Below are 25,546 nucleotides of genomic sequence, written 5' to 3' on the forward strand. Positions count from 1 at the left end.
TTCAGAACCCAGGAGGATCAGCTTTGAGAAGCTCCTTGGCAGGCAGGAAGACACAGCCCTCTCGCTTGATCTTCGGCCAGTGCCCAGCAGTCCAGCCCAGCAACCTGCCCTGGCCCGGGGAGAACGGCTCAAGCCCTGTCTGAGGGGATCAGAGGAGGGATCCCCACATTCCCTTTGGGTCTGGCTTGTGCCAGGGAGGGCACTAAGCAGAGCCCATCAGAGGAATGAATGATGAGCCCAGCTGCACAGCTGGGGGGACACTGACTTGGCTCAGCTTTCATCCACATCAGAGCTTCCCCCCAACCAAGGTTACCCCACACTCAGATGTGACTCCAGCATTTCAATTGGCTTTGTCCGCCTCAGATGGACACCGAGTAGAGAGCTTAGCTGCAGGCCAAGGGTGTTGACCTTTCCTGTGAAGGAGCCAGCAGCAGGAGGCATGGACCAGAAGGCCCAGTGGAGGGTTTCTGCAGGCTGGGGTCCTCATTGAATTTGGGGCTTGGGGTTCGGGCCGTGCGGAGACTGGACTAACAACGAGCTCCTCTGGCGGTGACTGAGAAGGAGGGGGATCCACAGCCCATCCCGCTCCTGCTCAGTGAGGCTGGGGCTGCTGCTGGTGCACAGCGACAGGCCTGTGCCGTTGAGTCTGGCAGCACCCGTGGTCCCTGGGACCTGCGAGGCCTGTAGGAGCCGGCATGGCTGGTGCCTCAGCCGCTCAGGCCTCACCAGCCGTCCAAGCCTGTCTCGCCCTCTGAAACTGTGTGGCCATCTCTGCCTGTGATCTCTGGTTCCTGCTGCTTCCCTGTCATCCTTTCCTCCCCCAGACCAGCCCCAAGGGGCTTTCAGTGCTTGCCTTTGGGTACAGAATGAGCCTTGACAGAGGGACCTACGCGCCGCCCCCTTCCCCCCAGCTGCTGGGGCCTGGCCTGCACTGCCCCCTAAAATGTTTTGTCTGCCTCTGGGGCTGCTGTGATTATCCAAGTTGTGAGACATGCGTGACATCATAGGAGAGCACTTTTGCACAGCCCTTCCCTCTCCCTGTGTGTATGCTGTGGATGTGTGTCATTTCCCGTCTCGGCTTCACTGTGAGTAGGTGGCTCAGGAGCACACATGTGCGTGTGTGCGTGTATGTGCGCGTGTGTGCGTGTGTGTGTGTGTGTGTGTGTGGTTTCCCTTTTCAGTTTCACCTAGAGCAGGTGACTCAGGGCTGTGAGTGACAGGCCTGCCATGACCTCACCTGCACTACCTTCTCACAAGGGCTCACTGCTCTTGACCTGGCATCTACTGTTTCCTTCTGGGGCTCATGCTGCCAGGGTTCCCTGGGTGGGCCTGTATGGGGTGAAGAGTTGCGAGCCTCTTTTTCAGGCATGTGACTCCATTAAGATGATCCCCATCTTCCCCACCAGCAGGCCCACTCTCCCCGGCAGGCAGCGTCAGTGCACTCCATATTACCCACCTCCATTCTGCAAGGAGAAAAACGGACACAGATAACAACCGAGTGGTCAGCAGCGGCCATGTGTGGACAGCCAGAGGCACGAGAAAGGTCCCTTTGGTCATTGGCAGCCACAAAGGCCCGGGCTTTGGGGAGGCCCTGGTCGGTGCCCTTGGGGTCGCCTGCCTCATCTTGGCAATAAATAACATGAGGACCCAAAAACCAAACCAAAACAAAAATACAACCAGTATCTCTTGGGGTAGGTGGTGGGACAGTTTAAATTACTGGCCTCCCCTGGGCCACATGGTGTTTGCTGGGCACAGGGCTGGCAGCAGTCACCGGCACGTGTGCAGTTCCACCAGGCGCTGGCACTGCCGGCACTTGACAAAGCAGCACCAGTGGAATTTGCAGCTGCAGCGTTCAGCCAGCTCGACCTGGGCCGTGTGGAAGCCGCGGCCACAGCACAGCAGCTCACAGCCATCGATGGCCTTGGACGTCTTGTTGCAGGTGCGGCCTCTCGTGCCCAGCACACCGCTGCGTATGTCCTGCTCGCAGAAGTCTGGGCTGGGCTCCAGGTACACCAGATCCTCGTCCGTGTGCGGCTTGAACTGTGCATTGCGTGGCACCAGAGCCCTGGACGAGCCCACCCGACGCGGCTCCACCTCGGTGGCACCGTCAAACTTCTCCTTCAGTGCGTGGCCCACCTGGCGAAAAGGTGGTACCGCCCGCCAGCAAGTCTTCACCTCACAGGAGCCCGACACCCCGTGGCACTTGCACTCCACCCGCATGTGTGACAAGATGGCCTGAGGGAAGGGACAGAGAGAACTGTCAGGGAGATGCTGTGGAGGCTGGGAGGGGCCCTGAGGGCTGGGTGGGGAGCATGGAAGATGGGAAATTGCACAGAATCCGATTTCCCTGTCAGGCTAACTCCTAAGAGAAATACCTACTGGATGCCATGCTTAGCTTGTGGATGGTAACAAGAACAGGGCAAGATGCTGTCCCTGTGCCCAGAGTGTTGGGCGCTGATGAGGGAAGAGTCTAAAGGGCAGTCCCTTGGGAAGTGGAGTGGCTGGTGATATGAGGGGACTTGTCCTCTCAGGGGCCTTGGGTGTCGTGGCTAAGCATAGGAAGGAGTCCGAACCTAGCACTGTTGGCAGGATGTGTGTCGCAGAGGATGGCCATGAATGGAGGGTGGCGCTGAGGCCCTGATGTGCCCTGCTCACCCGACCCCACCCAGCCTGGCCTAGACTCCAGGCACCCAGAGCTGACAAAGGCCTGGACAGTTTTTCCAGTGGCCACCCAGGGGGTAGTAGGGCCGGTCCTGCTGGGCTGCCCCCCGATAGAGAACCTGCCTTTCTCCCGGCCTCGTTGTTGTGGAGGTTCATGAGGGCCCGGCTGGACGAGGCGCCCTTGCTCCTCTCCCGCACATCCACGAAGGACTGTGAGAAGGCCACGCCGTAGGCGATGTTGTCCGAACATCCTGACCACTGGAAGCCTGGGGCAAGGCAGACAGGGAGAGGCCACAGTAAACCAGGCTGGTGGCACAGGCCCTGCCCTCCCATGCCGCCCACCTCCTGCGCTTACCCTGAGGGCTGACCCCATGCACTGTGCGGTCACAGCCGCATTTCTCCAGCTCCCCACTGCTGCAAGCCCGTGTCACTGCAAAGGCCACACCTGCTGAAGAGACAGCGTACACAAAGGCTGCCTCCCGAGTCCCTGTGGGAGGAAGAGGGAGAGCAGGGCTGAGTCCTAGCGCTCCCTGGGGAAGGGGACATGAGCTGCATGGTGAGCAGGGCAGGCAGGCTGAAATCCCAGACCTCTGTGTGCTGCTGGACACTGAATTGATGCCTTGGTCTCCCCATGCCAACAACAGCCCAGTCTCCTTACCCTACCTCAGGCACCAGCCGACCATCTCACCTTCACAAGTGTGCTGCCGGTGGATGACTGCTTAGCCCTGTTGTGTAGAGAGGTTAGGTGGCTTGTCTGAAGTCACACCTGTGGCGAAGCCAGCCAGGTCTGTCTTCAGAACCTGTTCCCACAGCTTATCCTAAAGGTCAGTGATGGCCACAGCACTTTAGGTAAACCAGAGGGACAGGCTGGAAGAGCGGAGCTGACCTCACACAGCCCCAGTGTGGCAGAGCTGGACTCCATACTGGGGCTGGCTTCAATCCAGTCCTCCTCCTTAGGTAACCCTGCCTGGCCCTGGCCCCTCAGGCTGGTCCTGAGGTAAGCCATAGCAGGTCCCTGCCCTCCTCTGATTGGGCATCCTGTCACGCTCAGACCCTCCGCCCTCAGGGCTGTCTGTCCCCAGGTGAGCCGCAGACCCCAAGACGGAATGGGTTGGACCCCATCGCCCAGCCGCGGAGGGACAGACGGGGACTCAGGCTCGGGCCTGTGTGCCTCTGCGTCTGCCCCGACTCCCCAGCGGTTCTATTTTGGAGCCGGCCCTCCTCCCTGCCTGAATGGATGTTTTCATCCTCCCAGGAGCTGAGCCTTGGGGGTTTAGCTGTGTGTCTCTCCAGAGAAGGATAAGGGGGGCCGAGAGCGGGCGCGTGAAGGGCCAGCCGGGTGTGTGACCAGACAGCAGGCCCTGCGCCTCTCCTGGGCCCTCTGAGGGCCTCTGTGTGCCATGACTGTCCCTCTGTCTCCTGCCGCGGGGTCTGTGTCCGCAGGAGCAGAGAGGACAGGCTTTAGCCCCGTGGTTGGCAAGTTACCTCCGTGACACCCAGGCCTGTGCTCAGCTGCCCCCGGGGAGCAGTCCCCGTGGTCAGAGGGGACAATCACCTCCTGTGTGCTGGTGTCTGTGGACAGAGGCAGGGAAGCCCAGCATGGGCTGGGGGGCTGCTCAGGACGCCCTGCTCTGGATTCGGCCTTTGAGCTGGGGACACAGCCCACCAACCACTCTGCGTTGCCCATGCTGTGCCCTGGCTTTGCCATTGTGGGCCAGTGTTGGGGGCCTTGGCTGGAGTAACAGAGCCTCGACAGCCTGAGTTGGAATCTTCTCCGAGTTAATCGAGGTTAATAGCAGGATCATGTTGGTTGGTTTTGTGCTGTGGCCGCCCAAAGAGAGACGACTTCAGTTTCTGGTATTTCTGGTATTTCCAGGCCTGAACCAGCACAAATCTTTGCCCCAAAGACCAAGGGGGAGGGGCAGGCAAAGTAGGAGATGGGCCTCATGGGACTGGCGGGCAGCCTCCGTTCTTGGCCCTGCCCAGTGCTTCCTGCATGACTCTTAGCCAGCCCTGGCCCAGCCCCAACTCTAGGCTGATCTTGGACCCCAAATGCCAGGGGTACCTGGGGTGCAGGGAGTCCTCAGCCTCAAGCCCCAGGCCAACATCTATCTGCTGAGACTCCAGGACCCCTGGGTTCCAGCTGAAGGAAGACAAGGCCACCGATTTCCTCAGCTGAAGGAAGATTCCGGAAGGAATAGGGGAAGACCCCTCAAGGAATTCATGGAAAATGCATATTATGGTGGGGGTGGGGAATCATGAATGCACTTCAAACATTTTTGCACCAAAATAATGTTTTGATTACATTTTTTCTTGAACTCTGATGGTAAGGTGAGAGCTGGGTACTACGCACTTCCTGTCTCCATTTGGATCCTGATCACACCAACTCGATAGGTATTTTTGACACCCTCCCCCCCATTTTATAGATGAGGAAACTGAGGCATGTGAGTGGTGGAATAATGTATCCAGCAACACCCCCACCCCAGAACGTGGTGGAACTAAAGTTGACCTCGGGTAGCCTAACTTCCAGGCCAGGACATCATCCCACTTCCCGGTGGCCTTGAGGCCCTGAGAATGCACACTCGGTAGATCTGCCTTCCACATGTGGACCAGCAAGGGCTGCCCCAGGTCTACCCTAAATCTAACCATGGGGGGACAAGCCAATCCCTGAGGGTGTGTGGGCTGCTGGGCTCTTGCAGGGCCCCCACAAGGTCTGGCCCCTACGTCTGACGGCCCCTCTCACCCTCTGACTGGCCTGACCTTCAGGGGCCATTGACTGCAGGGCTGTGGCCCCACCCAACTGGCTTTGGACCTCAACTGAGGTGCCCAGGACAGACCCTTACTCGCTAGTGGAAGACATTATGGGGCCTGCTATCCCTAGAGGCTGCCTAGACTCCAAGATGGGACTGCGAGAGGGCCTGGGGGACAGCGCAGGGAGCTCCCTAGCCAGCTGGTGGCTGTGGTTCTCTGCTCAGGGACTTTGTCCATTCCAAGCCACAAGTGGAAGGCAGTGCTTGCTTGGTCCCTACCTGCACAGGAGGAAGGCAGGGCTGCCTAGGACACAGCTGCAGCTCTCCCACCTTCTTCCTTGTCCCTGCAGCCATTTGCCGCTTCCCACACCCAACTTGTTCCTACCAATCCTCCCTGTTCCCTGGCCGCCTGGATCAGGCCTCCATACCTCCTTCCCAAGGTGCTCGGGCTGCCTTGGGGCTGGGAACTCTAGGGCTTGGGCTCTGCAAGGCTACTGGCAGTTTTGCTGTGCAAGAAAGGGAACTGCAAGACAATGAGTGCTAAGTGGGAGCTGGGAAGGCATGGCTGACTCGGACCCCATTCTGCAGAGCATGGCCCGGGCGGTAGCCCTCCTAGAAGCTGGAGGGAAGGACTGTGGGGTAGGACTGGCTAAGGCTGAGTCGGTTGGCTCTGGGGTGCTTGCATTCTGTCTCCAGGGAATGGACCACCAAGGAGAAGCTGAGTCTTTGGTGGAAGCAGAGGGGCTGAGATGGGGTCCACTGCCTTCCAGGAGGAGTCAGGCTGCTGCAGTGGTGGAGAAGGGGACAGGAATGGGGCAAGGGTGGTCCTGACAGCCCCACTCCTAAGCCCAGGTCCTCCCCGCCACTTGCCTTGGGGTTCTCAGCAGTCTTCTGAGGAGCGTCTCAGGGCATTCCCTCCCTCAAGCTCTCATGTTCACTCAACTCACCAGTTAACCTCCCGCGTACAGCTGCTATTCTAGGCCCCAGGATTAGGAAGTGGGTGAGCCACACACAGACCAGCTCCACACAGCCCCAACACCGGCACAGCCAAAGGCCACTACGTCCCACAGGACACTTTTAACCATGGTTTTGGTAGGTTTGCAGCTTAGAGCACACAGTGTGTCCCTAAATGCCACACTGCCCACTGCTCATCACGCCCACCTCCCTAGGCCCATGGCAGGGGCCTGTATTGCTCCGGGTGGGGGAGTGAGCCCTACCCAGCCCAAGGGGAGTTGGTTGGCAGCAGCATTGCCCTGGATGCTCATTCCTAGGGGTTGGTCCTGGGTATGTCCCTGTGTTACAGGAGGGATGACACTGAGGCTTCTAGCAGCCAGAGACCTGGCCCCAGGTCTCACAGCCCAGAGCTATAAGGTGCAGGGTCTGAGTGCAGAGCCCCACTCCCTGCAACACTGCAAACTGTCATGAGTGTGACCTGAGATATGACCCTCCCTCGGGACCTTTGACAAGGGATGTCTCCCAGGTGGGACCTGTTAGCTCTGTCCTCCGTGGCTGAGGCTAGGACCCTGCTGACCACACATGTGTATGGTACCAACCAAGCCCCTATGCCTGAGGGCTGGGATGTGTGAGACTCATAGACCTGAAGACAGCAGTAGCAGGTGGGGAAAGGACCTCTTCAGGGCCTCCCCGTGTGCTCCCTGGGCCTGAGGAGCCCATCTTGCTGATGGGAGGACGTGGCTCAGGGTGCAGACACCTGTCCCAGGCTGCACTTGCACATGCTGTCTTCCCATCAGGCTCATCTACCCAGCCCGTGCTTCCTGAATCACCACTGTGCTGTCAGAACCCGGAATGGACATGTCCATCACTCCTTTCTGCTCTGCGGAGACAAGAAAAATTCTCAAGAAGGTGCTGTTGTTATAGACTGATGCAAGCAAGCTGCAGTTTGCAATTCTGCATCCCGTAATGGATCACCAGCTTCGGAGCCAGCTCCCTGCCAAGGCACCAGGGAAGGCAGCAGATGGCAGCATGAGTACTTGGGTTCCTGCCACCCACATGGGAGACCTTGATGGAGTTCCTGGCTCCTGGCTTTACCTGGCCCAGCCCTAGATTTTGTGTGCATTTAGGGAGAGAACCAACAGATGGAAGAACTCTGATTTCTCTCCCCTGCTGTCTTTCAAATTTTTTTTTTAATTAAAAAAAATTAATTATCTCAAGGAAAGAAACTAAAAGCACAGGTGTGTGGAAGTATGAGTGGGAGGAGCGCAGATCCCTGCAGACCCACTGTGGTGTGTGCTTGGGATGGCCAGCCTGGGCGCAGGGTGCCTGGCTCAGCCCACAGGGAGCTGACACTCCACTCCACTGGCCGGTGGGTTTCTCAGTGTCCCTGGGAACCACGTCAGGTCCCCTCCTGGGTTCGGGCTCTGCAGGCGGGGGAGGCACTTCTCAATGGGGTCCTGTAAGCTGCATGAACACCAGTGTTAGAGAGGAGACTGCGGGTGCCTACATGTCTGTCTTTCTGGGGAGAGAGGACAGCATGGCCAGTGGATTAAGATGCTCCCAGTTTGTGAATCTAGTTAAGTGCCTGTAGGAATTCCTTATACATTTTTGTAGCTTTTCTGTTATTTTGAAACTGTACCCAAACAAATTCCAAAAAAAAGAGGACTACCCTCTCCTGTAAGAACAAAGAGCCTTGGAGATCAGAGGGAAGAGCTGGGGAGGTGTGGAAGAGGCAGGCATACCTGAGCTGGTCCAGAGGTGGGGGGCGGGGAGAGAATGTGCAAAGGCCCAGGGGTGCACAGGGCCTGGCACAGGGAACCGTGCTGAGCCACCCGCCAATCCACCTGAAACCCACTCTCGAGCACCTGCTGTGTGTGAGGCTTTTCCTAGGCCATGGTCTGCTATGGGAGGCTGGCTCTGGGGCACTGGCCCTGGCAACCCATCCTAGGCTGCTGCCTGGGTCTCTGCTTCTTTCCGAAAGCAGCGATGCTTAGCAGTGCCAAGAGCGAACGTGCCTTTCTGGCTCCTGCCAGCTCCCGGGAGAATGGCTTCCAAATTTCTATCACAGTTGGTTTCCAACAACATCTAAATGGTCTGCCTCAAGCCCAGCAGCCCTGGCTGTCCAGGACCACAGGTGCCAAGACAAAGGTTGGCCTGGGCAACCCCTCCCTGCTGCCCGAGCCAGGCAGAGGCCCCGTTGACTCTTGGTGGCTCCAAAGTGTCAGGTTCATTGCTCAGGAAGTGGACAAGGAAATTGCTGGTTGAGAGCACTTCCTCGAGGGCAGGGCTCGACCTGGTGCCCTTGTAAGGCCCCTTCCAGCTCCATAGATGGTTCTCTGTGCCCTGGCTCGCATTCCCTTGGCTCGGGGCCTCCTGGCTTCGTGATCTTGGCCATGGGCCCACCTCCCTGAGAGCGCCTCCTCAACCGTCCCAGGCCTGGCCAGAGGCGTGGCCATCTTTATGCTCCCTGGGCCCCTCCTCCATCACAGCATTGTCCAGGGTCCTTGACACCACAGACCCTGTCCTGACTCAGCCACACTCTAGTTCCGTGATCCCGAGCAAGGGACAGACCCGCTCACTCTGCCTCGATTTCTTCATTTACCTGACCTACGTTCCTGAGGATGCTCAGTGTAGTGTCTGGGCCAAGCTTGCTACTGCAAGTGTGTAAACTGCCCTCCCGTTGTGTGGGAGCTGTGAGCGCTGGAGGAGAGGCACAGGGCCCTTCATCCCTGGACCTCATGGGGTGCCCTGCTGGAGGCCCCCAGGAAACTGTCAGACATAAAGAGAATGAGCTAGACTCCCGAGATGGAGCCCCAAGATGGGGGAGCCCCGAGACGGGGGAATGGGAAACCCGGGCCTGGACCCAATGCTGCTCCTCACCCTCCCAGGAGCCCTGGCCTGTCCCCTGCTCAAGCCACGCTTTCTTCCTCATTAAAACAAGCCCTACTCAAACTCTTGTAAGGTCAACCCTCAAACCAACCATACAGCCAACACCATCCTTAGCCCCCGCCCCAGTCTCACACCCCCCAGGAACACCATGCCAGCTCCTCGGGGTTCTTCATTCTTCATGCTCTTTCTGGTTCAGAAACGACTCACACCCAAATAGCCACTTCTGAGCCTGTCACTCACTCTCCAGCAGCCACACACACACACACAGAGGCCCTTCCCTCACCTTGCGTCACCACCTTGCCGAAGACTGGCAGCGAGTCTAGCGTGGAGCAGTTCCAGCGTCGGTTCCGGAACTGGTACTGGCACTCCTCGATGGCCAGCTGGGCACCGCGGCGCACCGAGTCCATCACCTCCAGGTTCCGCTTGCACATCTGCACTTGCCGCTGGATTAGGCCCTTGAGCTTCTCGCACGTCTCCTCCTCAGAGATGCTCCCCACCGATGATAGCTTGGCCAGATACCTGGGGAGGGGTTAGAACACGACGCTGAGCTCCCCCAGCCGCTGCCCCTCCTCCGTGCCACAACAGGTCCTAGCTGTTGACTTGTCTCTGGAGAAGGGGCGGGGCCCTCCAGCCTGGCTCTCACACTGCTGACCACAAGAAGGCTGCTGTCTCGTCATGTCCCTTGTTTGTGCCCTGGGCACTTGCCAGACCCCACCCTGGGCTTCAGCAGCTCCCTGTGGCTGCCTCTGCCTGTGTCTTGTTCTGCACCCTGGGCTAGGCCGCAGTGACCTGGGCTGTCCTGGCTGTAAGACCACAGGGGCTGCTCTGTCACCCTCATCCTAGGATGGCAAATGGAGACCAGCGTCACTGCCCCCTTTGGAGGGAAGCACAGGCAGTGTGGGGGAGGGGGAGCGCCATGCACTCCTACCTCTCAATTCCTTGATTTTTGTTTTACATTTTGATTTATTTTGCAGACAGGATGAGAGAACAAGCGTTCTCCCATTCACTGGGTCACTCCCCAGAGGCCCACAGCGGCCAGGAATGGGCTCTCAGGCTCAAGGTTGGACCCAGAATTCCATCCAGACCTCCCATGTGCATGGCAGGGACCCAAGGACTTGAGCCATCACCTGCTGCCTCCCACAGGCTGCCTTCCCAACAAGCTGGAGTCGGGAGTCAGACTCATGGATCGAACCCAAGCTCTTCAATGTGCAGCACAGCGTCTTCACTGCTGTCTTCACTGGTAGGCTAGTAACCCACAGCATGTTTGTGGGGCAACTATGCTTGCCCACTTTTTGGATTCCAGAATGGAGAGTCGGGCGACATGCCCAAGGTGACAAAGACAGCAGGTGCCAAAGCTAAGCTCCATTCCCTTCAAACCCACAGCCCTTCCGCCTGCTCGTCCTCCTCCGCAGTGGCTGACTGGCCTGGGGAAGTCTCTGCTGATGGGAGACCCTTTGTGTGATCTGGGCCAGAGCATCCCAGGGGAAGTGGGAGGGTGGCAGAGCTGAGTCGGATCCCCTACTTGGAAGGGAAGCATGATGTGACTGAGCCATCACTGTGTCAGGAACTATTCAGAGCGTGAAGTCCACCGTACTCTGCTTGCAGGTGCACACCAGCTTGGAGCCTAGGTTCAGATGACCAAGCAGCGTGTGTTCTAAGCACTACCCTTGAACCTGCCCAGCCTCCCCAGTTGGAGCCAGGTGTGCATGGCAGGTGCACAGGAAGCAGTCTGCCCAGGAGGTAAGCTGAGTGGCAACTGCAAGGTCTCCCCTTTCCCATCTGTTCAGTGGGGGACGCATCTGGTCTCCTCCCAGGGTGGGGCTGCCATCCAGGTCTTGGTGGAGCAGTGAGATGCAGGGAAACATGGGATGTTCTCCAATAGCCAGCCTGGTCCGCACCCCTCATTTTATGGGGGAGATGAGGGTCTGCCTAAGGCTTCCCAGGAGGAAGCACAGGCCTCAGCTGACCTGCAGCCTCAACTCCTCAGGCTGGGAGCCCTGGACAGAAAAAGCACCTGTTCTGCTGACTCCTGTCCTACCCCCAACCAATGGCTTGCCCAAGGGCAGGGTTTCCTAGGGGTGGGGATGATGAAACTGCAAAAACTTCCTGTCCGGTGGCTCCAGAATTGGCTACCGTTCCCTGTTCCTGCCTGGCATGTGGGAAAGCACTCTTGGTTCTGCCCACAGCAAGTTGTAGAAGGGAACTCTGTCCAAGAGGGGCTGACTTGGTCATGAGGCAAAAAGACAGGTGCCCACCATCTGCTGAACTACAGAATGAATGAATGATGACCAAAGCAAAAACACCTGGAAACTCCTACTGATTTGGAAAGCTAGGATGATGCTAAGAATAATTGACTCTCACCAGCTTTTGTCAGGACCTGGCTAAGAACTTGAAGTGCCTGGCATGCAGATGAATCCCACTTTAAAGAGGGTTCATTGGGGGCCCAGCATGATGGCTCAAAGGGATTCCATATGGGCACGTGTTCATGTCCTGTTCCACTTCCATCCAGCTCCCTCCCCATGGTCTGGAAAAGCAACAGAGGATGGTCCAAAGCCTTGGGACCCTGCACCCATGTGGGGGACCCGGAAGCAGCTTCTGGCTACCAGTTTTGGTAGCCAGTTTTGGCTCAACTCCGGCCATTGTGACCATCCATTGAACCAGTGGATGGGAGATCTTTTTCTCTGCCTCTCTTCTCCTTAAATCTGATCCACCTTCCCAATGAAATATTTATTTATTTATTTATTACTAAAAGAGGATTCATTGGGGTGAGGTACCAGCAGTATAAATGACTTGCCCTGTGTTCAAGGTGGAGCGGACTAGACTGGCTCTGCCTGGCTTCCCTCCATGTGGCTCTTAGGCTAGGTACCGGATGTGCTCCGCCTAAAGGATGCTGACCCAAGAGCGGCCAGTGGTCACTTCCCCATCCTGGGAGGGGAGCGAGCAGCAGTGGAGTCTAACTGATAGGCATGTGGATGGCCCCCAATGCTGGACCCGAGGGAAAACTTGGCAGGTTTGTGGGCAGCATGGGTGCCTGGAAGGTTTGGTGGGCGTCTGAAGTCACAGGGATGAGTGAGGCTTCCTGCTGAGCCTGAGGGACCCCTGACTTAGGGACCCTCCCTGTGCCCTATGGGTGAGCCTGCCTCCATGTGATGAGGCCTCTGATTCTCAGCCTGCACAGGCCAGGTCACTGTGAGCAGCTCCCCTTCCCTGGGGGGATTGCTGGAAGACCCGGGTTGGGCCGTCTCAGGGAGGGGCAGTCCAATCTCCTATTGCCCACCCCCACACCCAAGTCACATAGGGGTTTATGGTCCTTCCTCTTCCTTTCCTTCAGGTCCTGACCTGGGGATGCAGGACGGGCAGGAGGGGAGGGGCGGGCTCCATCTCACCCCAGCCTGGGAAGGGGTCTCCTACAGAGCCAGTCACACCTGCTGCTCCTAGCCTGCAGGGGGCGCCAAGATCCCGGCTACTGGCGGACGGCCAGGTCTGTGTTGGGGAGGCCACTAGCGTCCTTCACAACGGGATCAGGGGTTGAGCCTGAAGTGAATCCTTCCCTGCTCAGCCCTATTCCCTGGCAAGTACCCCCTCTTCATCCAGGGCTGGGCCTGGCCCTGCTGGGTGCTGGCCTTCGGGAAGGAGTGTGTTCAAGGGCAGGGGCAGCTGGCTGGGTAGACCTGGGGGAGCCCCTGACCGACTCTGACCTTGTGCAAGACCCATTTCTTTCGGGGTACAATCAAGTAGTGGGTCTGACGGCCATTTTCCATTGCTGGAGTTGGTGGTCATCTTCCTATCAGAGGGAGGGAGGCAAGGTGGGCTGCATGCCAGGCTGATAGGTGGCACCCCTGTCATTGCACTCTCAATGGGGTGGGACAGCAGAACCTCCAGCCTTCCCCTGGGCTCAGAGGCTCCAAGGGGAGCTGAAATGACAGCACAGGGCCTTGGGGAGAGCTGCTGGACTGCCTCGGCAGTGACTCACTGGGACTGCATCCAGAAAGAAACTGAGAAACCTCTTCCGGCAGGCACTAGTACCCATCCCAGCTCCTGCCTTCTTTTGGCACAGCAGTTGTCCCTTACCATGCACGTGTGGCCTGGCCTACCCCAGTCCTCCCGGACCCCCAGGGGCTTGCCTGGGAAAGAAATGGAGCTGCGTGCAGGCTGGCGAGAGGTGGGACAGCAGGCCTGGCCAGCATTGCTGCTGCTTGCTGCTCCTGGGATAGGGTGTGTGCCTGGCCCCATTTCACAGATGGGCAGGCTGAGGCCCACTGAAGCACTGCAATCCCTGATAGAGTCCTACAGCAAGCAATGGGCCAGTTGGAATGACAGCCAGGCTCTGGCTCGCAGCACATTTTCCCCAGCATGTGCGGTGGATCTGCCCCAGTGGGGCACTGAACCACCTTTTATGTCACATCTGGCTCACGCCATCCCTGTGCCTTTGCATGGGGCATGGGGCATAGAAGGTGTTCAGTAAGTGCTTGCAGCATGGAGGGAGGGCTCTGTCCTGAGGAAGGGGCCTCTCACAGGGGTAGGGAGGACCAGGCAAACAGCCACAGGCTTAGAGACCCATGCTGATGGACCCAGCCAGTCCTGGAGGCTGCAAGAATCCCCTCCGACCTTTTCCCAAGGATTTGCATGTCCTTGCTGACCCTGGAGCTAGGCTGGGCGCAAATGGCCACAGCACAAATCATTCCTGGGGCAGACAGAGAGCCGAGGCAAGATGGGTGTTGGCTGCCACGGGGCCCAGAGAGGGCCTTGCCCACCACTCCCCCTGCTGCCTCTCTGGTCCCACTTTAGGCTTCTTCCTGCTGCTGCCACTGAGCACTGGCTTAACAATTTGCCACCTGCTGCCCTGGCCACCCCGGACTGCAGCCACAGCCGTGCCGTCGATCGGGTTACCCCAGCAGCCAGCCTAGGCTGCCCCTGCCAGCCAGCTCGTGCCCTTCTTCTCAACGGGGCCACAGGTCCTTCAGGCTCCTCCCAGGAGGCCCTCCCCGCAAGGCTGTGCCTGCAGCCTACGAGGCTGGAGGGCCCTGGCCCTGCCTGCCAGGAGATCAGATCCTCTCAGCCACCTGCTGTTTTCATTAGAAACTAAAATTAGCTGGGCTTGTCCCAAGCTTTTCCAGGTTCGCTTACTTTAAAAAAATATATACAAATTCCTAGAGGAAAATCGCACCTCTGCACCTCCTCCCCGGCTGTCAGTCTGCGCGTCAAGAGGAGAGGGGACGGGAAATAGTTGACGCGCTTGGGAGGCTGAGCAGGTCAGTGTCACCGATCCTGGCCCTGCGGGTGTCCAGGTGGGGGCTGGGACGCCGGCCCAGGCCTCTCTGCCCCCCTCCCTTTGGCCTCCCTGACTGCCCGGGCCACATTTAGAGCCTTCCCAGGAGCCGTGGTGCCTGCGATACCAGGGAGGAAGGAGGCCAAGCGGGCAGCAGGCGGGGGAGCGGAAGGAAGCGGGAGTCTGCTGAGTGTGGGGAGCCGTGGGAGACACGGCAGGGCCGGGCTGGGTGGGAGCGGGCCGAGGACTGGGGGCAAGGGGTTCCTTATCACACTCCCAGAAATGTTCAGGTCTTAGACAGTGTCTAGAAGCTTGGATGGAGTGGGCTGCTCTTCTGTTCGCTGTGCAATCCCCAGTCCTGTACCCCCAGTGTCCCTACAAGGGAGGCAGCATGGTAAAGGCAGGCAAAGAGGAGGCAGGTATCTGTGCACCTAGGGGTGTCCTATAAGATGGGGGTGCTGGCAGTCCTCACCTCGGGCCTCACAGGGATGAGGTGTGCGCACAGAAGTCACAGCTTCTCCTTGCGCCACTGACCACCATGGAGAGGTTACTTTCCCCAAACCTTCAGGCTCCTTCCTATAGGCTGCACCCTGGCTGACCCAGGGGCCAGAGCAGCACCGAGCTTGCTTCTGCCCAGCACACCAGGGGTGGAGCCACTCCCGGTGGACACAGTGGATTCCTCCGGCGGCCAATCCTGCACAGACCTCTCCCCCTGTCCCCCATGCTCCCTGCCCCAGTGTGCAGTCAGTGAACCTTTCCCAGTGATTCCACCCAAGAGACAACTGACCTGGCCCTTTGGGATGAGGCAGAGAGGAGAGGGCGGTACTGTCAGGACATCAAGACTAGGGGTGGGCAGGGCAGGGCCACTGTCAAGTTCAGCTGTGTCAAGGGGATCGATCATTGTGGGGATAGGAACTGCAAGTATGGTCCTTCCTGTAGCAGTGCTGTCCATCCACAGTCACAGGGATGACTCCTTGGGGGAGTCTGGACTCCTGCAGACGGGTTTGTGGCTGGAGAACGCTGTTTCCCAGTCCAGCCCTTGCTCCAGCAGTGCAGGGCTGGTCATGCAGGCGTCCCCTGCTCCATTTTACAGATAGGGAAGCTGAGGCTCACACAGGTTTGTGTCGGAGGTTCTGCAGTCAGTCAGGGGCAGTTAGGAAACAGGTTGCTCTGGTTTCTTGAGCCTGCAGGTGGCTGACCAGGCTTCAAGATGACCCGGATACTAAGGCTGATGGTCATCAGACACTGGCCTGAGGGCATGGCAGGATTCTGCCACGGTCAGGAAGGAGGGATGCTGGCAGGGTGACATCTTGGTGGTTTTGTGTCTCGGTCTGTGGTCTCTGCAGCCTGTGGGGCCCTGGAAGGAGTGGCTGCCATTGGCCTGGGACCCTGGGGGGCAGCCAGTGGGGACAGAGTGCATTGGGCAGTCTTCATGGTTGCCTATGGGGCTGGGTGCCATCTCCACATCCAGCTTCCTTCCAGTCTCAATGTGACTCCGGCACTGACTGTGCCAGAGGCCAAGTGCATTCCTTAGTTGAACAAAAATGGTGGCCTGCTCTGCAGCCTACACCCCTTCCCCTGCCCGAGGGCACTCGCCCTCTCATCCGATTTCCTGGGATCCCCAACTTCCTCTCATCTCCATCCTGAGAAGTCCCAGCGCCCCCAACCCACTTTTATGTCCATCACTCCAAGCCCCATGCAGTTCATTCCATGTCCCGCATGTCCCTGCCCTGTCCTGTCCAAGCCCCGTTTCCCTCCTCAGTGTGTCAGTCTTCAGAGGTGCTTTTGGCCTAATGTGAACCCCTAATGTGGCAGCAGAGTTCTTAGCCAAGATTCCCACCAACCCTCATCCCCAGGGAGGTTTTGGGCCACTGCACGGTCCCCCCAGACCTGGGGAGCAAGGAGGGACAGGAGGAAGTGCGGCTGAGCTGTCCAGAGCTAGCGCTGGGACTAGAAAATGACTGGGGCGTTTGGCTTTCCCTCCGAAGGCCCAATCTTGGGAGAGCATATCTGGCTGAACCCCCACCCTCCTGGGCCAGGGCATCAGGGAAAGCTTGGCTCCTCCCCCCTCCCGACACTCCCCTCCCGGTTGCTCCACCCCTCTAGCAAAGCTTGCCTGGCCAGGGCCGTGGACTGCAGGACACGTTCCGGGGAGAAGGCAAAGATGTGGAAGAGAGCTGTGCATGCTCATGGATCCGCATGCCCGGCACAGGGCCTGATGCTTGACTAGCTCCATTGGGTCAACCAGGCACTCACTCCCCTGCACCATGGACCAAGAGCCCCTGGCTTTGTTGTTTTCCTTGAAGCCTGGTGCCTGGGCAGAAGGCATCCCTGGCCATGGAGGGAACAGCCTGCTGGGCCAGGGGAGGTCTCAGGGTTTATCCTGCAGTTTAGGGCTTGCTCACAAAGCCAGGGAGACTGTCTCAACCGGGAGAGGGCCCCTGGAGGCCCATCAGCAACTCCCCATTGAGCTAAGGGCCCCTGGAAAGATACATGGGAGTGCCCCTGCCTCCCCCATCTCTGCCGCCGCCTAGGTCCCCTCTGCTGTGGGGTTCTGACTTGGCTGGGAACTTGTAAAGCATAGTTTGGTTTTCAGTTTGCCAGGATATGGGGGAGGTGGAGAAGGTTTGGGATGGGGAAAGGGGGAGCCGGTGGGGTCACGACAGGGAGCGAGCCTTCTCCCTCATTCTGGCTGAATCACAGAAGATGCAGCTTGGAACTCAGAGATAAAAGCTGGCAACTCCCGAGGAAGGCTGGAAAGCTGGCTCGGGGTCGCAGCTCCGCCTTCATAGCTGGGGTTACCGAGCTTTGTCGGAGTGGAGGGGTGACCAGAGGCGCCCATGTCAGGCGCTGTGGCACTCCCCCCCACCCCCGACCCGGGCAGCGGTGTGCTGGCCAGCGTGTACCCTGCAGTCAGCTCAGCTCAAGCCCTAACCTCCCAGAGGGAGAAAGCAGAGGAGGAAGCTGGTGCACTGGCCCAGCTTTGCAAAGGCACCCCCAGGGCCCAAGTTGGGCGAGTTTCAACAGGTTTGGGGAGCGCTGTCTTGTCAGATGCTTGCTGAGTTGCTCAATTGCTAATCCAGGCTGAAGGCAGAAAGTCAAACCATAGCAGACAGCTGGGTCGTGACTGCTGCCTGAGCAAACCCCTCGGGCGCAGCCGGCTCCTGCTCCCCGCCACCCCACCACCCCGCGATGGAAGGGTGAGCTAGGTGAGCTACAATGCAACCTGGCTTGAAGGGGCTGCCCCAGAGGAGGTGGTAGAGACGGAGTGCAGGGACTGACACCCACTGGGTCTCAGGGGGCCCTCAGGGCAGGGACATGGAGCCCGCCTCCAACATGAGGTTTTGGTAGCTGAGGCTACCAATGGATGCCAACTTTCAAGTACTGACCAAGCACCTACTCCCTGCAGGCAGGTGCCAGGTCCTGTGTGGCTCTTCGAGGTGCTTATGCCCTTGCCTCAGCCTCTGCACATTCTTTCCCCCGCAGGAGCCACTGCGGGGTGACGTGATAGGAAACGGCATTGCAGGCTGTGCGGGAAGGTTGTGCGTGAGAACTAGTCAAGTTCAAGTCCTGCTTCTGCTACAGAATGACCTTGAGGTTAGGAAGTCAGGCAGAAAGTAACTGGGGAGCGAGGCTGTGTGCTGAGTCATCACGAAGGGCACACGCGGCTGTCTGTGCATGGGCACCTGGAGACAAGGGGGCTCTGGCATCTACTGGTGAGAGGGCTGCCGCCTTGGGCAGACCCATCCCATCACACAGCCTCATCTGGCTCCAGACTATTCTGCTGAGATCCTGATGCAAACTGTCAAATGCTGCGAGCGAGGCAGGGATGAGAACTCACACCCCAGAGCCGGGGAGGAGGAAACAAGTTTTGACTGTTTGGAGGAGGAGGGAGGGATTCTCTTAAACGGGGGAAATGGGGGTAGGAGACCACTTCTGGGGGAGATGGGTCACATCATTGCCTGGGCAGGGGGTGGCTGGCTCTGCCTCAACATCTGGCCCAGGGAGCTGTGTCTCGATGCTGGGCCTCACTCTACCACAGCCCAGGGAGTCACCCCCTCCCAGCAATCAAGCAGGCACATGGGAGCTTGGCCCAAAGACACACACCTGTGTGGAATCAGAGCCAGCAGCGAGGTGTGCGATGACTCCGCCCCTCTCCCCTTCCCCCTCTTTCCTCCCTTCCTCTGCCCCATGGCACTGAAGGGTGGTCCCAGTGACCGCATCTTTGGTCTGCAGGATTGGCCTGTAAGCCAGACTGGGTTCCCCAGCTCCGTGAGGCTCTAAGGTGGGGGTGGCGGTACCCTGGCTGAAGGGCAGTGAGGCGGGGGCACAGGATTCAGACATGACTTTCTAGGAGACGCAGGGCTGGGGAGCAGCAGCCTCCAAGCTCACCTCTGCAGACAGAGAATCGGCTTGGTGACCGCACTCCCTGTGCCTCACAGCTGCCAGGGCTACCGTCCAACCAGGGCCTGCAGACCACACCCCGCCACCCAGCACCATGCACCATGTGCACCTGTGCCTAGGGTTTTCCAAAAGAGGGGCTTGAGGCTCAGAGAGGTTAAGTAACTTGCCTGAGGTCACTCTGCTGGGCCACAGCAGAGCTGGGACTGCACTTGGGGTCCCCGGTCTCCACCCTCTGCTGGGTTGCCTTCCCTCCCCTCCGTCTCCCGCTTGTGCTCCAGCTCAGCATAGCCTGCCTTTCTCTGGGTTCTGCACAATACTGGAAACTCCATCACCTATTCCCTCACTTGAATTCAGGACAATCCGCTGAGAACTATGGCCCAGCGGGAGGCAGAGGCCATCCCAGGACCACCCAGCACCGGGTGCAGAGCTACAACTCTTGCCCTGGTGCCGAGCTCGAGTCAGTGGCAATGCAGCCCTCCTGAAGGCAGAGCCCGGGCCTTGTGTGGGGGGAGAGGAGGGGTAGGAGGCGGTTGTTCCCATCAGCTCTTCCACTCCACTCCACACCTCCCTGGATGGTGGGAGCTGCCACAAGCTGTCAACCAGCGCAGGGTGCCAGACTTGACTCTAATCAACAGCTCCCAGCTTCTCTGGGCTTGCCCAGGCCTCAGGCTGCTGAGCCCTCCCAGCTCCAAGCTCTGTGCTGCCCGACAGCTGCACGCAGCGGGACACCTGGCCGGCCCGCCAGGCTGCCCACCCTCCTTAGACAACAGACAGCGCCAGCTCTTGCACCCAGCCAGCAGCCTGACCTTGCATGCAGGTCTTCCTCTGGGTACCAGGAGGGAGCCCATGCCCTAGGGGCAAGGCTGCCACCTGGCCTCAGAGAACAGGGCCTCCAGCATGGCTCCCACCTGAAAAGGCTGGCCACCAAGTTCAGAGTCACATCCCCCTGCCCTGCCTGGGCCACCTCCTTCTGGAGCTGGCTGTTGGGTCAGACACCTCCACCATTTCCTTGCTGGGGCACTTGGGTCACTTGCCCCTGGGATCCCATCCTACAGAGGGATCTAAATGTGCCCTGCTCCGGGGCTGGAGGGTAGGAAGGAAAAGCAAATGACCCTACCCTCTCCCCAGTTCCTCCTTCAAAGCCTTCCTGATATGGTGAGGTCCCGGGACCCTCCTGTTCCTCCTGGGCTAAGCAGAGACCTTTGGCTCAGAGCCCAGGCAGAACAGGAGTGAACCGGGTCATCGGGAGACTGCTTCGTGGCAACCCGCACCACCTCCGTGCAGGGAACAGGTTTGCCAACCTCCCGTCTGCCTCCAGGCCACCCCTCCTCACCCACCCTGCCATGGCTCCAGCTGGAGAATGGAGCTCTTGGAATTTCCCAGGGGTTTGCGTGAATCACAGTCAGAGCTGCTGTCCTGGCTGGAATTCTGCAAGTGCACGTGGCTGAAGGTGGCTGCTGATGCCATGTGGGGCCCAGACATAGGACACCGGGGTGCAGTGCTTGGGTCAGAGTTTTGGCAAGGAGCGTTTCCTCCCTGGCCTCAGTCTCCCTATCTGTAAAGTGTGCTGAGGCTAGCCTCTGAAAGGCCCCACCCGTGTGGCCCGGCTGGGGCGCTGGAGCTGCCTTCCTCGCCCCTGCTCCTTTGCAGCCATCCGAGCCAGTCAGGTCACAGCCACTGCTCACTCCTTCTGCTGCACAGGCCTGCTTGAAGGCTACGGCCGCCAGCCCACAGCTTGGAGAGTCAGCTCCAGGGACCCCAGGTTCCCCAAGATCAGCTCAGTGACTGGGGTGGCGGTGCCCTGCTTTCTGTACACTCTGCCACTGCTCCCGAAGTGTTAATCAAATTAAGGCTCCAAGAAAAACAAAAGCTCCGCAGCCACTCCAGGCTGCCCTGGAGTCGCTCACTCTCAGAACAGCTGGGAGAATTCCACATCACCTCCGTCCCGAAGCCCTGGGTGGCTCTGACCCCAACGAACACACTCCTTCCAGCCTGCAGGGCCCTGGCTGGCCACAATGACCTCATAGCAACAAGCCATTGGACACTCGGGGCAATTTCATGGGAGATATTTGTTCTTCGGTCTTGATGCTGAGAATTTTTTCCTCTCCTGCTGTCTCCATGGAAACCCAGCTACACTGCTGGCTATCCCCCTTCCCACCTCATGCTTTTCAGATCAATATTGGAGCCCGGCTCCCCACTGGCTGCCCACAGAGGATGGGGGCAGAGCTCTAGGCAGGAGGAGCTGGGGCCAGAGTTACCCCTGGGGCGTGGGGAGCCGTCACTGGGGGTGGGGGTGGGGAAGCAGTCCAGGAGCCTCTTGCCCCCTCTTAGCCAGACCCCCCTACTTTGGGCGACCCTCTCCTGCTTTCCAAGAAGCGCTGAGCACCAGAGCAGCAGCAGGCAGGCAGGACCGCTCAGCAGCAGTCACCACTGCTTGCTTCTCAGGCTGACACAGGGAGGTGGGGGGCTGTAGTCTGCTTCTAGGGTTTGGAGCAGCTTCTTCCCGCCCCCAGGGAAAGCCAAAGCCCGGAGACGCAGGCGTCCAAGTCCCTTCCCTCCTGCTATCACCGGCTCCCGCCCCCCAAGCAGGAACAGGTCCCTGCACGCCTCTAGCCCAGCCTGCAAATAGGAGCAGCTCGTTGCGAGCAGCTCGCTCCGGACTTCTCGGGATTAACCTGCTATTATGTCCCGGAGCTCTTCCCCGTAATGGGCTTCCCTGGCGACCTGTCAACCTCGCCGGGTTGCGCCCGGCACCCGACACTCCTTCCCTGGCCGCAGCCCGGAGCTAGCTACCCCCTACGTCCTCGGGCACCCTGGGGCCGCCTATATGGGCGAGGTCGCTGCCACCACCCCTGCCACCACTGGTCAGGGAGCAGGACCCGGGCAGGGAGACGCGGCTCTCCCGAGGGAGGCCCGGGCAGTGGCGGCGGCGGCAGCAGAGCCCGCGAGCCTCCCGTCCGGCGGCCGAGACACCTGCCGGGCACCCCCGCGCCCGCTGCCCCGCGCTGCCTGGCACCGGCCGCTGTCCCCGGGGCCTGCCCCACCCCGCCCCGCCCGGTCCCGGCCCGGCCCTGCTAGGTCCCGGCCCGACTTACAGCCAGTTGCTCGCGGCGGCCGAGAAGACGGCGAAGACGAGGAGGCGCAGCGAACGCAAGCACGAGCGGGGACTCATGGTGCCGCCGCGGGCGCCCGGCCCGGGGCAGCGGCTGTGGCCGCGGGGGGCCTCCCGTCGGGGCGGCAGGTGGGCGCCCGCGGACGGGCTGCGGCGCGGAGCGGGGTGCAGGCCGGGGCGCGCGCGGAGCTCTGCCTCCGTGCCTGCCGGCCGCCCTGCCCGCGGTGCGCCCGCTGCCCGGCGCGGACCAGACTGTCAGCGCCGCCCCAGAGCCGGGATGCGGCGGCGGCGGCGGCGGCGGCAGCAGCGGCGGAGGCGGGCGGGCGGCCGGGGGGGCGGGCCGGGGGCGGGCCGAGGATGGGGTTACCTGGGCGGGCCCAGCGGCCCGGGACACCCCCCGGGGGCGGGCCGGAGCGGCCGCCGCGGCAGCCACCCTAGCCCTCGGGACTGGGCTTCTCCGGGGGCCTCCCCGGCCCGGCGCCCGAGAAGACTTGGAGCCCGAACCCGCTCCAGGCACGCCCGGCTGCGCGCCGCCTAGTCCCGCCGGGTTGGAGGCGCGGCGCCCCAGCTGCCTGGTCCCCGCCCGGGGCCGTGGGGACAGGCGGGCACAGCTCCCCCAGCCCGCCACTGCGGGCACTGCAGGGCGGCCCTTGCCGCGCCCCCCGCCCCACGCCGGCGCCTCGGAGCCCACACCCCAACCCGCCCATGGCCACCGGCTGGAGCGCGGCTACCGCTCGCGCGCACCCCAGCATTTGCGCTCCGGGCGCCCCGAGCTGGTCTCCAGGGCGCTCGATGCCACTGGGCCGCCAGGGCCCCTCCCTGCCTCCCTGGCGCTTACCTCCCTCCAGCCTTCTGGGAGCTGGACGGGGCCTCCCGGCTTCGGGCAGCTCGGGACAGTGGCCCGAGACTGCGGTATCCAAAACCTCGCTTCTGGCTAGCCACAAGTTCTGGGCACGCCTTAAGCTGCGAGGTCTTGACCAAGCCCCTTTCTCTCTCTCTTTGGGAGCCTCGAGGATTTTCGCACGCGAGTGGCCAACGTTCGTGCCCGTAGGGCTGCGAGGAAGGAAGCCGTCGAGAGAAAGTCTCCTTGCCGCACAAATCACCAAGTGTCATTTTGCGTTGAGGTCTTCTGCGGGCTTGCTTTCTTTCTCCTCCCACCTGGGCAGATGCAGCCTCATTAGTCCTCTGATCCTCGGCCATAGCTCAGGGCTTGACACAGTGTGGGTGGCTGCTGTGTTTGCGGAGCGCGAGATAGGTTGACATGGTTTATGGGTGGCTGGTCCCCAGAGCTCGTGTCCACACCGTAATTCCTCTAGCACCCAGGCCACACCCTCCCCAGGTCGCTGATCTCTCTTTACCCTGCCTGGCGCTGCACCCCACAGCTGCTCAGAGCTGGAGAGATTCTTGTCTCAGTGGGGAAGCTAAGGGCCAGAGGGGGATAGCGGACACACAGGGCCATGGAGCCCCCCTGGGCCCAGCACACAAGAGGCTTGCTGAGAGTGTGCAGAAAGAAGATGGTAGGGCTCTGGGGGGCCCAGCCTGAGTCCAGGTGGAGGCTCACATGTCGTGTGTCTCTATTTGCAGGTTGCAAACCAAGCCAACCAGGTTATCTCCTCTGACACACACACTTTGTGCCCACCTGGATGGTCAACTTGGTGTTCAGCGAGCTCAGAGTCCTGTGGCCCTGCCAGAGAACATGGGGGTGCAAAGCAGAGGGCATGCCTAGTGACTGGCCCCAGCTGCGCCCCGCGTGGGTCTCTGTGCTCAGGGCATTGAGGGTCTCACGCACACACAGGTTCATCTCAGCCTGCACATGCAAGCCGACCTCCCCCTCCATCCTAGAAGGTCTGCCATATGATCTTCCTTTAGGCTTGGGGCTGGGAACAGGGCTGGTACAGTCTGTCCTTGGGGCCTGGATCTGGGAAGAACCCACACAGGTCTTATAGTGATTCCGGGTTCCCTTTGAAGGAATCAGGGGTACCCTGAGTGTAATCCAGTGGGAAGGATGGATTACACTCGGGGTATCCAGCTCCAGCATGGGCTGTCCCATCCTGGTTCCCAGTGGGCACTCTGCTTGGTCCTATGATCTCTCCTCCCTGTGCAGAGGGGTTAACTAGAGAAGAGCCAGGAAGCGGGGACCGCTCTCACTGGACTGTTCTGAGCCAATCCATTCACGGGTACGGCAGACAGCAATGATGGCCCAGAGCTCCAGGAACTTCAGGGTGGCCATAGAGTTTCCTTCCACATCAGGACATCTTTCAGGGTGCTAGGTGCTGGGGGAGGCAGGCAGAAGCTGGGCTGCAGCAGGGAACCAGGGGTGTTTCACACTGTACAGACCCCACTTACTCACTGCAAGTTTGCCCCACTTTCACTCGTTTGAGACTGGCCACAAACCTGGGAAGTGGGTAGTGTGGTTTCCCTGTCTGACGGATAAGGTGTTGAAAGCAGTAAGTGGCTGCCCCAGGAAAGTGGTGCACCTGGGGTGCAGGTGTTTGGAGTCTGCCTCCAGCACATGTTCTTGGCTTTGGGAAGCCACAGGAGCTTCAGGATCTGGGTCCCTCCCGTGAGGACAGTGTGGCCTCACCCCCCCTCCTGGGGGCTGGAGAGGCTCACAAAGTCGTGGATGTGACCGAGTCGTGGGAAAGGGGGGCCCAGCTGAGCTGCCCAGGGAGGAGATGGAGCCGCTGGCCGGAGGAACTCGCCCTGATGTGAGATAAGGGCAAGGAGGAACCCTTTGGTCTGAGTCAGTGGAAAGTCTTAACGGGAAAGTGCTGACTTTCGGGAGCAGTTCAGAGGTGCAGGCACAGACCACAGTCACTTACAGAAAGTTCGCTCAGCCATAGCTCTTCTGCATCAGTCGGAAGGCGTGTTCCATGCCTCCTCCCAGAGCTTTGCATGGGTGACTTCACTGCATCCTGGCCACAGCCCTGGGAAAAAAAAACAACTGCTAGGCTAGGTAACCCAGGCACTGTGATAAGAGAGCCACTGTAACTAGTCCCATTTCACAGGTGGAGCAAGTGAGGCACACAAGGGCTAGATGGCTATCTTAACATCACCCAGGTCCAGGCAGGGCATGGATGTAGGTGGGCAGGGTGCTAAACCACCCCTTTGCTGGTCAATGGACAGGTGCCCAGGAAGGGACACTCCCCCCTGAGACCTCAAGGCCTGAGGTGGGTCCATTCTGGTGCCTGGAGGGCCTCCCTCCCCACAGTGGAATCTGAACTCATCCTTCACGTACAGGCCAGTCCCTTGAGTTTCTGAGCAGCCCAGTTTTGGAGTGTGTTCCTCTTCCTATAAAAATTCACCGAGGGAGGGGCACCTGGCCAAGTTTTTAATCAGAAAGAATCACATACAGCGTGTCTAAATTATCGCCAGCTCTCAGGGAATCGGTCCAGGGCAGTGCGGTTGGCTGTGTCTCCAGGCCCAGCCTGGAAGCACGTAGGGATGGAGCATCTGCACAGTCCGTGCCTGGAATTTCTAGACCAGCCTTCCAGAGCTCCTGGATAG

General features: G+C 59.9%; 1 protein-coding gene across 2 annotated transcripts; it reads right to left on the reverse strand.

Moving 5' to 3' along the window:
- Positions 1 to 1,692: 1,692 nt before the first annotated feature.
- Positions 1,693 to 23,025, reverse strand: WNT4 (Wnt family member 4). 2 transcript variants are annotated; one of them, XM_040979499.1, is made up of 5 exons: positions 22,878 to 23,025; positions 9,538 to 9,773; positions 3,017 to 3,148; positions 2,785 to 2,927; positions 1,693 to 2,235 (listed from the first exon to the last, which is right to left on the reverse strand). In XM_040979499.1, exons 2-5 carry the CDS (start codon positions 9,683 to 9,685, stop codon positions 1,768 to 1,770), a joined length of 891 nt encoding a protein of 296 aa, XP_040835433.1. In that variant the 5' UTR covers positions 9,686 to 9,773; positions 22,878 to 23,025; the 3' UTR covers positions 1,693 to 1,767. The 2 variants fall into 2 exon arrangements, with proteins under 2 accessions (XP_040835433.1, XP_040835432.1); XM_040979498.1 differs by lacking the exon at positions 22,878 to 23,025 and adding an exon at positions 22,023 to 22,313.
- Positions 23,026 to 25,546: the final 2,521 nt, after the last annotated feature.

Source organism: Ochotona curzoniae, unplaced genomic scaffold (genome assembly GCF_017591425.1).
Source record: "Ochotona curzoniae isolate NIBS_2020 unplaced genomic scaffold, NIBS_Ocur_1.0 contig_3255, whole genome shotgun sequence".
NCBI lineage: Eukaryota > Metazoa > Chordata > Mammalia > Lagomorpha > Ochotonidae > Ochotona > Ochotona curzoniae.

Coding starts and splice junctions, on each gene's coding strand:
- WNT4 (XM_040979498.1), bottom strand. CDS start 22,099: ATGAGTCCCCGCTCGTGCTTGCGTTCGCTGCGCCTCCTCGTCTTCGCC. Junction 9,774..22,022: donor GCCGCCGCGAGCAACTGGCT/GTAAGTCGGGCC, acceptor ACCCCTCCCCAG/GTATCTGGCCAAGCTATCAT. Junction 3,149..9,537: donor CGGCAAGGTGGTGACGCAAG/GTGAGGGAAGGG, acceptor TTCCTCCCACAG/GGACTCGGGAGGCAGCCTTT.